Source organism: Ammospiza nelsoni, chromosome 8 (genome assembly GCF_027579445.1).
Source record: "Ammospiza nelsoni isolate bAmmNel1 chromosome 8, bAmmNel1.pri, whole genome shotgun sequence".
In the NCBI taxonomy this organism is placed as follows: Eukaryota; Metazoa; Chordata; class Aves; order Passeriformes; family Passerellidae; genus Ammospiza; species Ammospiza nelsoni.
In genome coordinates this window covers 3508958-3523582 of record NC_080640.1, presented here as the reverse complement: position 1 = coordinate 3523582, position 14625 = coordinate 3508958, and the positions used below count along the sequence as shown (strand labels likewise).

At 45.0% G+C, this 14625-nt stretch overlaps 1 protein-coding gene across 1 annotated transcript; it reads right to left on the bottom strand.

The window, feature by feature from the left end:
- Positions 1 to 5001: 5001 nt before the first annotated feature.
- On the bottom strand, positions 5002 to 14200 carry EEF1AKMT2 (EEF1A lysine methyltransferase 2). The gene is made up of 6 exons (XM_059477584.1): positions 14122 to 14200; positions 13211 to 13276; positions 12570 to 12684; positions 9321 to 9428; positions 8274 to 8490; positions 5002 to 7521 (listed from the first exon to the last, which is right to left on the bottom strand). The coding sequence occupies exons 1-6, from the start codon at positions 14175 to 14177 to the stop codon at positions 7394 to 7396; spliced, it is 690 nt and encodes a 229-aa protein (XP_059333567.1). The 5' UTR covers positions 14178 to 14200; the 3' UTR covers positions 5002 to 7393.
- Between the last annotated feature and the right edge of the window lie 425 nt (positions 14201 to 14625).

Genomic DNA, 14625 nt, shown 5'->3' with positions numbered 1-14625 from the left:
ACAAGTGAGGGACAAGTAAGGGCATGAATGGCAAGAGAGGCTGTGGCTGTGAGCTCAGCAGTGCTCCGGGTGTCCTGCCCTGCTGTGCACTGCCCAGGACAACAAATTACTGTCGAGGAAGTCTTGCCACTCAGTATTGAATGCAGTGAAGAAAGAGGGAGGCAAGCAGAAGTAGCGGGCAGATACTTAACAAAGGAGCAGCTCCCACCAACACAGCGAGGGCTGATCTCAACAAAAGTGGCTCCGTGCTCAGTACACATAAAATTAAGCAGGAGTGGCCAGTCTGAGTGGGTGATGAACAGGGAGAAGGGTTTGATGATGTGAAGGAGCTTTTGCATCATGTTCCTCCATCCCACTCAGTATTTGCTTTTCTTATCACGTGTTGAGACTGGTAGCAATAAAACACTTGCTAACTCCTTTTCCAGAACTTCGGGAATCAAGTCTGAAAATGTTTTTTTATGGTTTCCCAGTGGAATATTTCAGCAATAAAGCTCAGAGCGTAATTGAATCCATTCCCGTGGCAGCCCTGGGCTCCAAGACTCAAGCAGAAAGTTGTTTTCTGTCTGCTTCTGCAGCTCGCTCCAAACCCAGCATTTTGTGCCTCTCATCCTCTGTGCTTCCCAACAGATGAGCTAGCTTTGGAGAATCCCCAGCACATGTGAAAGCCTGTTGCTGAAGCACAAACCTGTTTTGCACAGACAGTATTTTCAGTAATGTTCAAATAACTGGCTGCCCAAAGGCCCTGGTTCCAGACAGTGCTTTTTCCCTTTGTCAGAAGGGGGGAAAAGAAAATAAATAACTTTCAAGCTTTAAAGAACTGGCCAAGAGAGTTTATTCTTCATGGACAGAAAATTCATTCAGTTCATTTGTGAGCTGATTTAATTTGTGGTTTTGTCTCAGATGTCAGTGCCTTTGCTACCCACTGACTGGGAGCCTTCCTGATGGGGATGGAAACCACGGATAGGAAAAAAATCTAATGATCCCCATGGTCCTCCTGAAGTGATTCTGGGGTCCAAGCCATTAAGACATGTTAATGTAGCAGTGCTAAGCCCTGTGGATAGACAGCATTTCCTTCACTCCCTGTACACAGCATCTGGCTGCAGTTACAGCCTTCTTTCCATGTAGCCTTTCCAACGCTTCGCTGTCTCTCCAGTTTGTTATTCATGTCATATGCACCAGGGTTACCAACAATTTCAGAAGTTTGTGCCTTTCACAAGGACTCTGAGGTGTCCTTCTGAGCACCTGAGCCATCCCAGTTATTTCTGTGTCCATCCTTCTGCTTCTCCTGCCAGGCAAAGAACACAGGTAAGGGGCTTGCCCAGGCCCAGAGAGTCAGAGAGTCCCAGCCACAGGCTGATGTCCCTGTCACCCAGCTGTGCTGGGAGCCACACACTCACAGGGACATGTTGTCAACACCAAAGGTTTCCAGGAACACCCTTCACCTTCAGGGGAAATCCTCAAATCCACAAAATCCTTATAACAGCAAGCAGAAGTATTTTTAATAAATATTTCATGCCCAGGGAATGAGCACATCTCTGTAATGTGGTCAAGGTGCTCTGTGTCAGAAAGTACCTGAATCACAGATGCCCTAAACAGGTGAAGCATTGCTGTGCAGAGGGCTGAGATGAGGAGCGTAGCTCTGACTGCATTTGGCATACTGTGGGATTTCCACCAAACTTAAAAATCTCTTTTTTTATGTCACAGGCCATTTGCTGCACACATGTAAGAGCTTTGTGTTTGCTGCCTCCCTCCCTGCCTTGGCAGAGGATGTGACACCTGATCTGGGTGCCCCAGACTGGGAGCAATGGAAACAGTGATGGATAAAATAAATAGGCCATGAAGTACATATGGGAGCCTGGATGTGCTCATCACTTTGTCAGTCATATTTGGGTTTCAATTGGTTTAAGATAAGCCCAGAGTTATTTTTCCATCATCCACAAGACCCGAGGCAGCTGCAGACATGCCCCAAAGCATCACCCTACCTTGGATAAGCAGCAGTGCAGCACCCATGGAGCTGAGGAGCCCTGGGGTAGGGCAGCAGCCAGCAAAGCTAATTACTACAGAAAATTGGGGTGAAAGATCTTTCTGCTTGAATTTCAGTTCTCAGCCCTATCAACAGCTAAAATTTCTTTATATAAGCACACTCTCCTCACCTCTGCTTGACACATGACACTGTCCATGCATACCTGGCTGCTGCAGTGACTGTGCTGAGGTTTGTGTCTGCTCCCTCACTGGGCTCTATTAGCTCTGCTTGTCATGCACTTGTGATTACCCAGAATTGATGTGTTACCTGGCAGCAGCTGGTTTGCCTGACAGCACTCAGCTTAATTTCCAGTAACAGAGAAATGGGCTCCTTTCAAGCTATACTGTTACCTAACAAATGGAAATTAAGCCGCAGGTTGGCTTTTCCCTTATTTGTGTTAAACAAAACAGGCCAGCGTTCCTTTTCCTCCTTTGTCTGGAGGCTATAACACCTCATCCCCTTTCACTGAAAGCCCTTGGTAGCCATTAATTGCTCCTCAATTTAGCTGCCACCACAAGGGTTATGTCATGCTCAACCTCCTTGCACCCAAGTCATGGGATAGAACCCTTCACCACCCCCCCTCAGCCCAAGCAGGTAAGGCTGTGCAGGGCAGCTCCCCCTCCTCTCATCCCAGAAAGGGCAGCAAGCAACAGGAATTCAAAGGCAGATCTCCACACTGCTTTGCAAAGCCCTGGCCCAATTATTTCCTTTGTGCTCTCCTATTTTACAGGGGATGATTCCATACATTAAAATGCTTGGAGGGCCTATAAAATGAAGCAGTTATTGCTGCAGCAAGCCATGCTCTGCACCTCTTGGCATGCTAAGATCAGGGAAGCAATCCCAGTGCCAAAACACTGAAAATTTTGCTGTATGTTGCTAAATACCACGCTTAAAGATTTTGTCTGGTATGAAATAACACAAAATTTGGCAGCCTTACACCAGGCACCCTGGCTCACAGCAGAGTATATGCACAGGCAGATTTTCCTCACAATGGCTACAGTGCTGCCAGTGCATTCCTGGAATGCAGAAATACATGGAAGCCACTGTCAGCGATGAAGAGCAGCCTGCTGTGCCTAATGCAGCAGAAAAGCTATTCAAGAACTTGTCCTTACATAAAAATAACTCCAGAGAGGCTGTGTCAGCTCAGCTGTGCAGCTTTGCAGGTATCTGAGTGCTGTGCCCTGCACACCTGGGAACAAACCCAGTGGTTCTACTGAGGGACTTCAGTTCATCCCCTCATTTGCCCATTCATTTGACTCTTGGGCTCACAGATTTCACAACCAGTGCAGAACTGAAATAATTCTGATACAAATTGTATGAGAGAACATTGTTTGCTCTCCAGAGAATCACACCTGAGATCTGTGTGGTGGGACATGCGCTTCCTCACCCAGGTATAATGAGCTCTGCTGTAAATACCAACTGCAGGTTTAAAACCCCAAATATCTGAAAGCTCCTTTGTAACACTGGTTAGAAAAGTACAAATTAAACAAGCAAACAAATAAACAACTCCACAACCCTGAATCTCCTTTGTTACAGGTGTTAAACACCACAAATCCTGTGATACAATCAAGGCAGCTGGCTCTTCCCAGATTTCAGAAATGCTGTTGCAACAGTGGGTTTGGATTCCAGAAGGTGAGCCCATAATACAAACAGCTATTTCAGCCTCAGTGATGCTTTGCAACAGTGCTCTCAATAATGATTTGCAGGAACATTCTCCTGATGGGACAGAGAGTCTGTAATCACATGCTGCATCACTGCTGGCCCTGGCTGGAACAGCAGCTGCCATAATTCTGTTGGTGTTTCTGATGTAACCCAACAGCTCTTAAAAAACAGTTGTAGCTCCCAGAAATTCTTCATGTTACACCACAAAATTATACTGAGTTTCAAGAACAGAATATTCATTTCATATCTCTTAAGCCTTCAAAAAAGAAAAAATCAACCTTTAGAAAAGCAGCCTATGGACAGCACTGCAGGGCAGGCTGGGGAGGGTTTAGTGGAAGGTGTCCCTGCCCATGGTAGGGGGTTGGAATTAGATGGTTTTTTAAGTCCATTCCAACCCAAATTCTGGGATTCCTTAACTATTCCTGCTCCTTAAGAGCCATCAAATGAACATGCCTCTCCTGCAGATAACAAGCTGGTCACCAAAAGGGAAGTCAAGGGTAAGGAAACATTATCCTTCCCTCTGAATTTTCTGTGTTCATTCAGTTGTGCCATGATTTTCATGTCTGGTATTTCTCACTTTTTAATCCCTATAAAAATGATTATAGGAGTACTTATTTCAAGAAGGTACTGTGATGCTGAAAGGGCAAAGGCTTTCTGTCTTGAGAACCCATTTACCTGACACTCCAGCAGAGTCCCATGTGTAGAAACTCTCCTAGAACAGACATCCCAAATCAATAATTATTTCATTAATATCGCTTGTTCACCTCTCTCAGATATTTCATCCTGACAGTTCAGCTCTGTGATAAGCCCCATAAAATTCCAGAGTAAAATGCTCCAAGCTCCTTCAGTGGCACAAACCCTGCAATGAATTCAATGGCTCTCCCAGTAAATGCCTCAGAAGAGAATCCCCAAACTCAGTTTTCTTGGCAATAGGAGGCATCAGGAGCCAGGTTTGAGCTGCACCAGGCACAGATGTCGGTGGAGGTGCTTTGTTTGGGCTCAGGCACTAAAACCCATCCTCAATCTGCCAGGAATTAAAGGTCAGTCCTGGGAGAATTTCACCCTTCAGCATGCTGTCAATGAAGCAGGGAACACAAACCCTTTTTGTTCTGCCCACACTCTATGCAAAACCACTGCAGGAAGGTTTGCCAGCTCTGCAGCATCACCCAGCCTAAACTCAGTCCTGCAGGAACAGCCTTGGGCTCAGCCACCTCTGGGATCCATGGAAGATGCTCATTTGACTACCCACAGACCTCATATTTGACAGTGAAATCACAGGCAGAGTTTTCAGGAAGCAAAACAATAGGAGTGAAATGTGTTTCAAATGCTGCATTTATTCTCCTGCATTTAGCAGCTGGAACCAAGAGTCACACAGCTGGGCAGTCATGAATATTCCAACCTTCAGGAACCATCATGGAGCACTCCCCCAGCTTCCAGCAAAGACTTGCTTCTCCTAAATCACTACTTATTCCTCTGCCTCTTTTTCCAAGTTTTTTTTTTTTTTTTTTTTCACTGAAATGCATCAACATTTCATGAACTGCCCCAAATCAAGGACAATCTTGGACAAGTAATTTCCAAATTCTCATAGCCAAAAATACCCCACTGCCTAAGTCAGTATTGGAGCAGCTTCCTAGACTCCATTATCCAGAAAATGCCAGGTTTCCAACAGAGCAGATTTTAAATAGTAAGCCTTTGGTTATTGTTGCCTTAAAAGAAAGCTCCTAAAACATGTTTTACAAGCATTTTTCTGCTCTCCAGTGACACCTGGAAGTGCTTGGGACTGAAGGAATATGCAAACTACAGATCAGATGCAGAAATCCTTATTTTCAGGCCATTTTAAGAAGCTTATTTTTCAGCTTTACAAGTTATATAAAAATACTACCCAGAGAACAAAAACTAATAATAATCAATTCTGTGAAGTGGAGAAAACAATCCTTGCCCTGACTCTTCCATATCTTGCGGAGTGGGAATCTATGGTTAAAGTCCAAGTAATTGATTAAAAGAAAATCCATGACAGTCCTGATTTTATTTTCATCCCATGATTAAATACACATCATGACTTCATTAGCAAAAATTACAGATGGGAATAAAACAGATGCCCAAAACACATCCTGCCAGAGTCCTTGAAAATTAAAATTTCCTTGTATTAACTTTACCTGATGCCAAAAATGTCACAGGCTTTTTACTGAGGCTGTTATCAGTAGTGTACTTTGAATCCTTTGTGCTACTATGCTAAAAAAAAACTCTGTTTGGATTCCCAGTTACATTTCCTAGCATTCCAGCTGGCTGCTGGGCAGGGGCAGAACACAGAACTACAACAAATGGTAACAAGCCCTTGCTTTTGGCACTCAGGTTAGAACCCAACTCTGACCAAATATACAAAGAATCATCCTGGGACTGAATTTTTTCAGCACTGCTGATAAACCATTCTCCCAGTTGAGTATATTTCATTTTGCAAAAAAGATGCAGCAGTAAGGTTCCTATATTGAAAACAGCAACAGATGGATCACAGAGGGAGGACTCACCACTGTGCAAAAGAATGCCTTGATTCCTATCCTGGGAGAGGACTGGAAGTATTTATTGACCCTTAAAGATCTCCTGAGCCCTGGGAATGAGGAGAAGCATGGAAAGTAGGAGAAGCAATTCCCTGATAAGCAAACGTGACCTTGCCTGTGAAACAAAACCTGATTGCCTAAGAGGGCCTCCTTGATGTTTGAAAGAACAAGTTTATTGTCACCTGCAAATGTGTTTGTCGAGGCATGAAGAAATCTCATTTTCCTGCCTTTCAAGCAACAGCAATATTCTGAGATTACAAAACAGAAGAAATGAAGGCAATGAAATTGAGCAAAAGGATTGCACACAGAAGTTTAAAGAATACATGTTTAAAAAAAAGCACAAGGAATGGATAGTTATGCTTTGAATTCTTTTGGATTTATGCAGTTAAAATCCACCCTAAGAAATTCACTGGAAAACTTCTTGTCATTGTGGCTCCAAAGACATTCCCATACAGCAGGTTAATAATGAAGGAGGCACATGACACACACCAGAAGCTGCAACATCACACCTTTATGTATTCATGAGATCAGGGAAAGGAACTGACCAGGCATGAACACACTCAGGAAAGGGAGACTTAAAACACTCCCTCTGTGGGAAAAGAGCTGAGCTACTTCAGAGGAGACACAATTATGCTAAGTCTGAAAATCTGAATTTAAAGTACCAACTGGTCCTTTTTGGAAAGTGCTGTGGATTTTGTATTCATTTCCCTCCCTACCAGCCACCCTCGTGTTCATTAAAGAGCCAGCACTTACATTGCAAAAGCTTGTTCCCTATTCCACTGCACAACAGAGAAATGAGATTTTTGCTTTGTAGGATACCTTTACCTCTATAGGTCACTGCTTACCAGCATAGAAATGAAATATCAGACAACCTTTATATTTCAAACACAAATATAATTCAGTTATATTGGTCTCTGTATTTAGCACATCTGATTTTCCTCTCTCTTGCAAACTTGCAGCTTCCCTGAAACAAGTGAGGTTGTAGCAAGGACACAATTTATGGGCAAATTATGCAAAGCTGAAATGTTTCTAGGGCAATGTTTTATAGTCCCTCAGAGCTCCATACATAGTATTTTACTGTGCACTCCAAAAGCATTTATTTACACACGTGTCTGAGGTTTTCTGTCAGGTTTAAAGTTCAGACTTTTCTCATCTAATCTAATTTGTCCAAGACGGATGGCCTCACTTTTTTCCTTTGGAAAACCAATGCTGTAACACTGTTTCCAATTCTTCCTCCAAAGCAAAACTTGGGTGTTGGCAGCTCCTCCAGAATTTCAAATCCTGCCAGACAGAAATTGAAATGCTTTTATTAGAAGGAAGTTGTTTTATTTGCCTCTTGGATAACCCTTTGCAAACCATTCTTTATTCGTCTGGAAAACTTGCAAGTCAGTTAATCTGTGAGTTTATAGGACTGTATTGTTACACTGCACCACGGCTCCATACAGCTGAAACTCTTCCATGGATAATAAAAATCCTAGCAGGCTGACTTGCACAAATTAATGGCAGAAAAGATGAGAACTTGCCAGTAATTTCGGTTCCCCAGAAGGGATGGTTGTTTCAGATCCACACTGAGTTTCAAGCCTCAGGCATGGGATTCAGAAGCTGACTGGCATGTAAAAAAAAAACCCCTAAGTGGATCAAAAGTGATAGGAAAGGTCACAGACTTGCCAGTTCCCCTAAACATGGGTAACAATGCTGCCCCAATTTCGGAGCAATCAAAGGGTGAATTGGGCCTGGTAATCAAGTACCCAAAAAGTATCAGCCAGCCACACACACACTTTCCCAGGGTAATTAGACTGAAATTCCCAACCTCCAAAGCGTCAGCAAACCTGTCCTCCCTTGGCACTGGCAAACACAGGAGTGGTAATTCCCGAGGAAAACAGAGGGAAGACAGGCTGGAGCATTTACTAATCGCTCCACCTCCTCTAATCCTGATCTGGGAAAGTCAATATGCTAACACACACACATTAAAATTCCCTCATCCCTTCCTTCAGCAGCCCCACGTTGGCAGAAAGCTCTGCTCAGCTGCCTACCTTCTCTGAACTCGTCCAGCAGCTCCTCCTTGGTCCAGTTGCAAGAGGTGATGAGGAAGAAGCCCTCTGGTTTCAGCACCCTGCCCAGGGATGCCACGTACAGCCTTCGCTTCCCCGCCGCGTCGCTGGGGTCCAGGCTGATGGCATCAAAAGTCCCCTTGTCAATGCAAATGTCAAAGCCTGACAGCTCAGCTGAGGGGGCCAGGAAGTCTTCTACCTAAAGCAGAAGCCTGCAGCTGTGAGAACAATCTTCTGCTGCTGAATCTTTAATGCAAAGCAAGACTTCAGGACACAAAGCTTCAATGCTGACAATGGGTGTGCTCAGGGAGGGGTAACTCACAGAGCCATGGCAGCTTCTTTCTTCTCCACACATTGTGTGATGATCTATGTGCTGGAATCTAAAGCTCAAACTAACACACTTGAAGCTCACTCTTTAAATCACTGTTTGGACTTTGATCCCTGCCATGTGCCAGGCACTGCACAAATGCAGGAGAACAGACAGAGGCTGCCACTAAGAGATTTTACAGCTGGCACACAGGAGCAGAGACATCACACAGGTAGGGAGCAGGAGGGTAGGACAGCACAGCAAAGAGCTCAGAATGACAGGCAGCCACACAATCCCAGCATGGCTGAGGCTGGAAGGGGCCTTTGGAGGTGATCTGCTCCCACCTCTGCTCCAGCAAGGCCTCTCAACCCTCCTGTTGTTCAGCTAATGGTAGGCAATCTATCCCTCAAGGATTTCTTCCTCTGCCTCAAGTCTGAAATTCAGAATGTAGCAGCTAAAATACAGAACTTGCCACTTGGTAAACCACTACCCTGTTCCAAGCAGGGAAACTCGTTAGCCTTAATGACCATTACAAACAAAAATCAAATAAAGACCAAAAACCTTCCCATAAATAGATTTATTTGGGTAGAGTTCTCTCACAAATGAATCTCAAAAGACATCATTCATTCAGTACACTGAGAACATCTGAATATCAATTAGCTCATTTAATCTTGGGCTCAATTGCTTTCTATTTCCTCAATTACCTTTCTCTCAAGACTTACCTTTAATTTAATGTTAGACATCCCTTCTTTGTCTCTTACTTTTTCTGAAAGCTGTATTGCAGAAGGTGAATAATCAATCCCTGTGAGATTCATGTAGCCAGACTTTGCCTAGACAGAAGCAGAGAATCTTAATCAGTGTGCTAGCAATTGTTTTAATCCAGCCAGAACATTCCCTACCTATAATCCATCTTGCCTCTCCTCCTCTTAATAACAGGACAAAAAACACAACTCACCTTTTAGTCATTTTTATACCTGTTCCCATTACAAGAGCTCAATAGCTGAATGAGCTGAAATAACTTTATTCTGCCAAAAAAAACCTCACCAAAATGACTGGTGACTGAAAGCTGGCTTATGTCAAGTGGAAAACTGAGCACAACTGGGAAAAGTAACACCCTGGAGGGGCTCTCTTATCTGCACCAAAAGTAACTTAGAAACCAGGAATTTTCAGTGATGACATGTGACAGATGCTTCAAAACAAGGGGAAAAAACCTCTCTGACATGTACCATGGGAGATTGAGCAATTATTTAGTTTATAACCCAAATTTTAAGAGCCAAAAGATGCAATACATTGCACTAGGACAGAAATCCACTGCAAAATCATACATTTTTCTAATTATTCATGCTAATGTCTATTTGAATACAACTATTTGCATGCTGCCAGGTGTCTGTATCAGCAATTTTCAGGCAGGTTATGCACCACATATAATAGCACACAGAGACTTTGTTAATCTAAGTTTGTTGGAGATAAGGATAACTCAGTTTAGGGAACTTAGTGAGATCCCAGCAGCCCTTTGGCAAAGCAGGTGGGCTCCTGGCATCAGCTGGAGCTGGGCACGTGGGAGGGGAGCAGGGAGACACGTCCTGGCTCTGAGGCAGAGGCTGAAGGGACCAGCTTGGGGTAGAAGGTACAAACTCAGGGTACCCCACGTGTCTGGCAAGATCCAAACCTGATGGAAGAGCTCTGATCCTCTGGCCAGCTGCAGGCTGTCACAGCACAGACAGGGAGGAGGCTGGCCTTTGGAAAAACACACAGAGTGCTGTTAAGCAACCAGCTGCCTGTCTGCTTGTTCCAGAGGCTGACACCCCAATTGCCAAGAAAAGGATGAGGAGTTTCCACAAGTGTCCTTCCTCCTTGCAGCAGCCCCTGAGGCCTGAGCTTGGTGCTAACCAGCTGTTCTGAACTGAGGGCTAATTGCAGCTGAACACAAAGCCACTGTTGTTTGCATGGGATGGAGAACATTTATTGCCCAGGCTCCTGCCCACGTTCCTCCCTGGAGCAAAGCAGGCTTCCTCAGATGCCTGTGCTGAAGGTTTGGGGGTGGAGGAGTGGTTCCCACAACAGCTCCTCTGTTTGCAAAGGAAAGGCTTGAGTCACTTGAGGGAGTTCCCATTCACTCCTCTAGTCTGGGGGCAGAGAAGGAAGGTTTAGAGATAAACAGCATTAAATGCTGCAGAACCTGCAGGGCCTGACTGTGACAGGAAGGGATCCCTCACTTGTGCCAAACGTGACCACACTGCACCCTGCAGCTGCCCTGGAGGGGATTTACAGCACTCTGTGCTGCTGCTGCTGCTTGGAGCAGGAGACTGAAGAGCAGAAGGAGTTTGGAACATTGTCAGCTCTGCCCCGTGTTCAGGGCTGACAGCCCCACTGGGTGAACACTCCCCACTCCAGAGATTATTCACTCTTCAATAGTGGTGGCTCCCATATTACTTACGAATATAAGAGGAGGCCAGAGGTTTTTGTGGCAGCAAGGTTTCCTCAGAAGAGCTGGAATTTATGGAAGGCAAAAGAACTATGTCATGAATCCAAGCTCCCAGATCCCTGAAGTTCACAGGGATAATAAAAACAGCAAGGGGTGCCACTTATGTGATACTTTTGTACCCTCAAGCAGCTCCCTTGCAGAGAGCTGCTACTCCTGTCCTCTATGACTGAGTTTTTTCCAGTATAGCCATTTCTATCCCATCATGGAGTCCAACTCCAGTGGCAGAACACTCCTATGGTAGCTGTCAAAAGAATTCCACAGAACACTCCTATGGTAGCTGCCAAAAGAATTCCAATTTGATTTCCAAACCTTGCAGCTAGCACAGAAAAAATTCCTTTTACATCAACTAAGCAAGTGAGATGCTGAATTACTCAGCAAAAATAAACAAGGTAATTTTTGAAGCCACTCTTCAAGAGGGAACTGGACTGACAATTTCCTGTGAAAGAAACCACAGTACTGTGAGGTGCTTAATGTAAGGGAGGAGGGTGCTCTCACAGGAGTTAATAGTTTTTAAAAGCTATCAGGCTGTCATTTGCCCATTACAGTAAGAAAAATCAGCTCCCATTTGCCAGTGGAGTCAGTATAAAATGGAAGTCTTACAAATAAGATTTTTCTGTTGGGTACTTTAACCATGATAGAGTTATCACTGCTCTCAACAATCACCATTATCAGGCTAATTTCTCTTAGCAAGATGAGCAATTTCTGCTTTTGGTGACATAAATTCTCCTGTGATGTGGTGTAGCAGCCAGTCTCCATAAAGGCTTTAAAATCTTCTAAAATCAAAGTTCATATTAAATAAAAACTCCACTTCAAACCAGACTTTGACTTTCAGCCCTTCTAATTCCTACAGGAACTACTGGAGCCAAAGGGGAATGCAAAACAACAGAAGCTGTGACAATGTGACACTTTGTCTTTTTGTGCCCTTTACCAACTCTCCTGCAGTATTACGCCAAAAAAAAAAAAAATCAATCAAAACCAGGAAAAAAATACTGGAATTCATTAACATCTTGTGCACAACAAAATCTTCAGAGCACACCTGATCAGATTTCCCACCCACCCTGACAGAAATGGACACTTCTTTAAAAGAAGTGTCAACAACTTTTAAAGTTATTTACATAAAATCCCTTGGGTTTACCTACTTTTTTGTATCAATAATGAGTGTTATTATCAGAACTGCATGCAGAGAAAGGGTCTGGTTTTGTACATGAGGGTACTTTGTAAATTAATCAACTTCCTTATCTGGTGGAGTTTTAACAACAGTGGGAAGAAATGCAGTTTTAAATGTGGGGAAACAGGAAGGTAAAGTTAAAACAAGGGATGCTCGGGCTGACTGATTTAGAGAAATACTTCAAATTTTGAAGCCTGAAGTATTGACACTCTTGGTGTTCCACACAGGTTACATGACCACCACTGCCACGTGTGAGAACTGTATTTAAACTGCTCTGATTCTGTATAAAAAAATACACAAACTTTGCAAAATACCAACCAATTCAACCAGTAAAACACCATTGCCAGTCCCAATGTCAAGCACAGAGCTGTCAAGGGGGACCTTGTGCTTTTCCAGCCACCTGATTATGCGCACCATGCTTTCCTCTCCAAACCTGCAAAAAACAAGGGCTCAGGTAATTCAACCAGAAAAAAAATGGGCAAAAGGTACAGCAAGTTTATTTCATCTCTCACTCTCTCCAGCTTTTGCAAAGCCCTTTTCACTGTTACTCAAGTAAAAGCTGCCGCAGCTCATATTTCATGTTTGCTTTGTTCAGATGAAAATGAATCCTGCAGCCTTAAAATTCACTGAAACTCCAACTCTGGCAGGTGAAAACATCCATACATTAAAAAAGGAAGCAGCAAGGGCAACTTGTGTAGTTAAACCTGAGCTCAGGGATAAAAAGCACATTTGCCAGTAACATACAGCTCAATTACCAGCTCAATTTCTGTGTAATGACACTTGTCCAAGTGCAGCTGAGCAATCTTCACTGTGAAATTGGGCCAGAGAGGAACTGCTGGTTTCAATGGTAAACTCCCCATCATTTTGTCACCAACTCGTTGAATTGCTGGCTGAGGTTTTGCAATGTCTTTTACAGTAAAGAAACTACAGAAACGCTCTGCAGAAGTTATTTTGTTTACCAGATTTCCCCGGTATCTCCAATGTCTTGAAAAGTTTGCAGTTCTCTTTCGTAGGCAGCATCCCAGCTGGAGTTGGGGGGCAAGAAAGGAGAGGATATCATAATTAATATGGGAAATATTTAGATGAAAGAGGGATGGGAAGAAAAATTGAGAGATAGATTGAGATTAGATATTTGGAAGAAATTGACTGTGAGGGTGGTGAGGCATTGGTGCTTAGCATAAAATGAGCATGAACATGTGGGAGAGAGTCCAGGGAGTTTCCAGGGAATGCCTGGAGATGCTCCAAAGGCTGGAGCCAGGCTGGGAGAGCAGTGGGTGCATTCACCTGGAGAAAAGGCTCCAGGGAGACCTCAGAGCCCCTTCCAGCACCTAAAGGGACTCCAAGAGAGCTGGAGAGGGACTGGGGACAAGGGATGGAGGGACAGGACACAGGGAATGGCTTTAAGCTGAAAGTGGGTAGATTTTGGTGGGATATTTGGAATTGTTCCCTGGCAGGGTGGGAGGCCCTGACACAGCTGTGGCTGCCCCTGGATCCCTGGCAGTGCCCAAGGCCAGGTTGGACATTGGGGCTTGGAGCAGCCTGGGACAGTGGAAGGTGTCCCTGCCTATGGATGAGATTTAAGGTCCCTTCCAACCCAAACCATTCCATAATTCCATGAAAGGCTGAGACCGCTCTATCCTCTGTGCAGCAGTGCCACTCTACAGAATCACAGATTCTCTAAACAAATAAACAACACATAAACCAGAGACCGGTTCGTGCCGAGAGGGGCACCTTAAACACCTTCCATGTCCCCTCCCCGCGCCGTGGGCAGGGCCGCCTTCCCCAGCGCGGGTGGCTCCGAGCCCCGTCCCGCCCGTGCCCGTGGCCGTGCCCGCCCCGCTGGGGCACCCGCCCGTTCCCCGGCACTCACTGCTCCCTGGTGCCCAGCACCGAGGGGCTGAAGGGCTCGTCCCCGGCCAGCGCCATGCCCGGCCCGCCCCGGAACCAGCGAGCGCTGCGGGCGGAGCGGCCGCGGCCGCTCCCGGGCGGGAGGAGCCGGGCTCGCTGATCCGGCCGTGAGGGGGGCGCAGGCACCTGAGTGGTTTCTAATGTTTTAGAGCATTTAAAAGCGGCCCGCTCCGGAGCCTGGCGTGGTTTCTAAGGTTTCCCAATCCCCCCGGGCTTATAAACTGGATATAATGTGGATTATAAATAAATATTGCAAATCCCGTCTGAGTTGGATGGGGTATGGGGCCACCCGGTCTGTGCGAGGTGTCGCTGCCCACGGCAGGAGTTGTAATTAAATGGCCCTTAAAGTCCCTTCCGATTCCAATCGCTCCGTGATTCCATGAAAATCAGCGCAATATTGATATTCTTTTGGATATTTATTCGTTTATTCGTTGCAAATGCCACAGACGTTATTGCTGTTACAAGG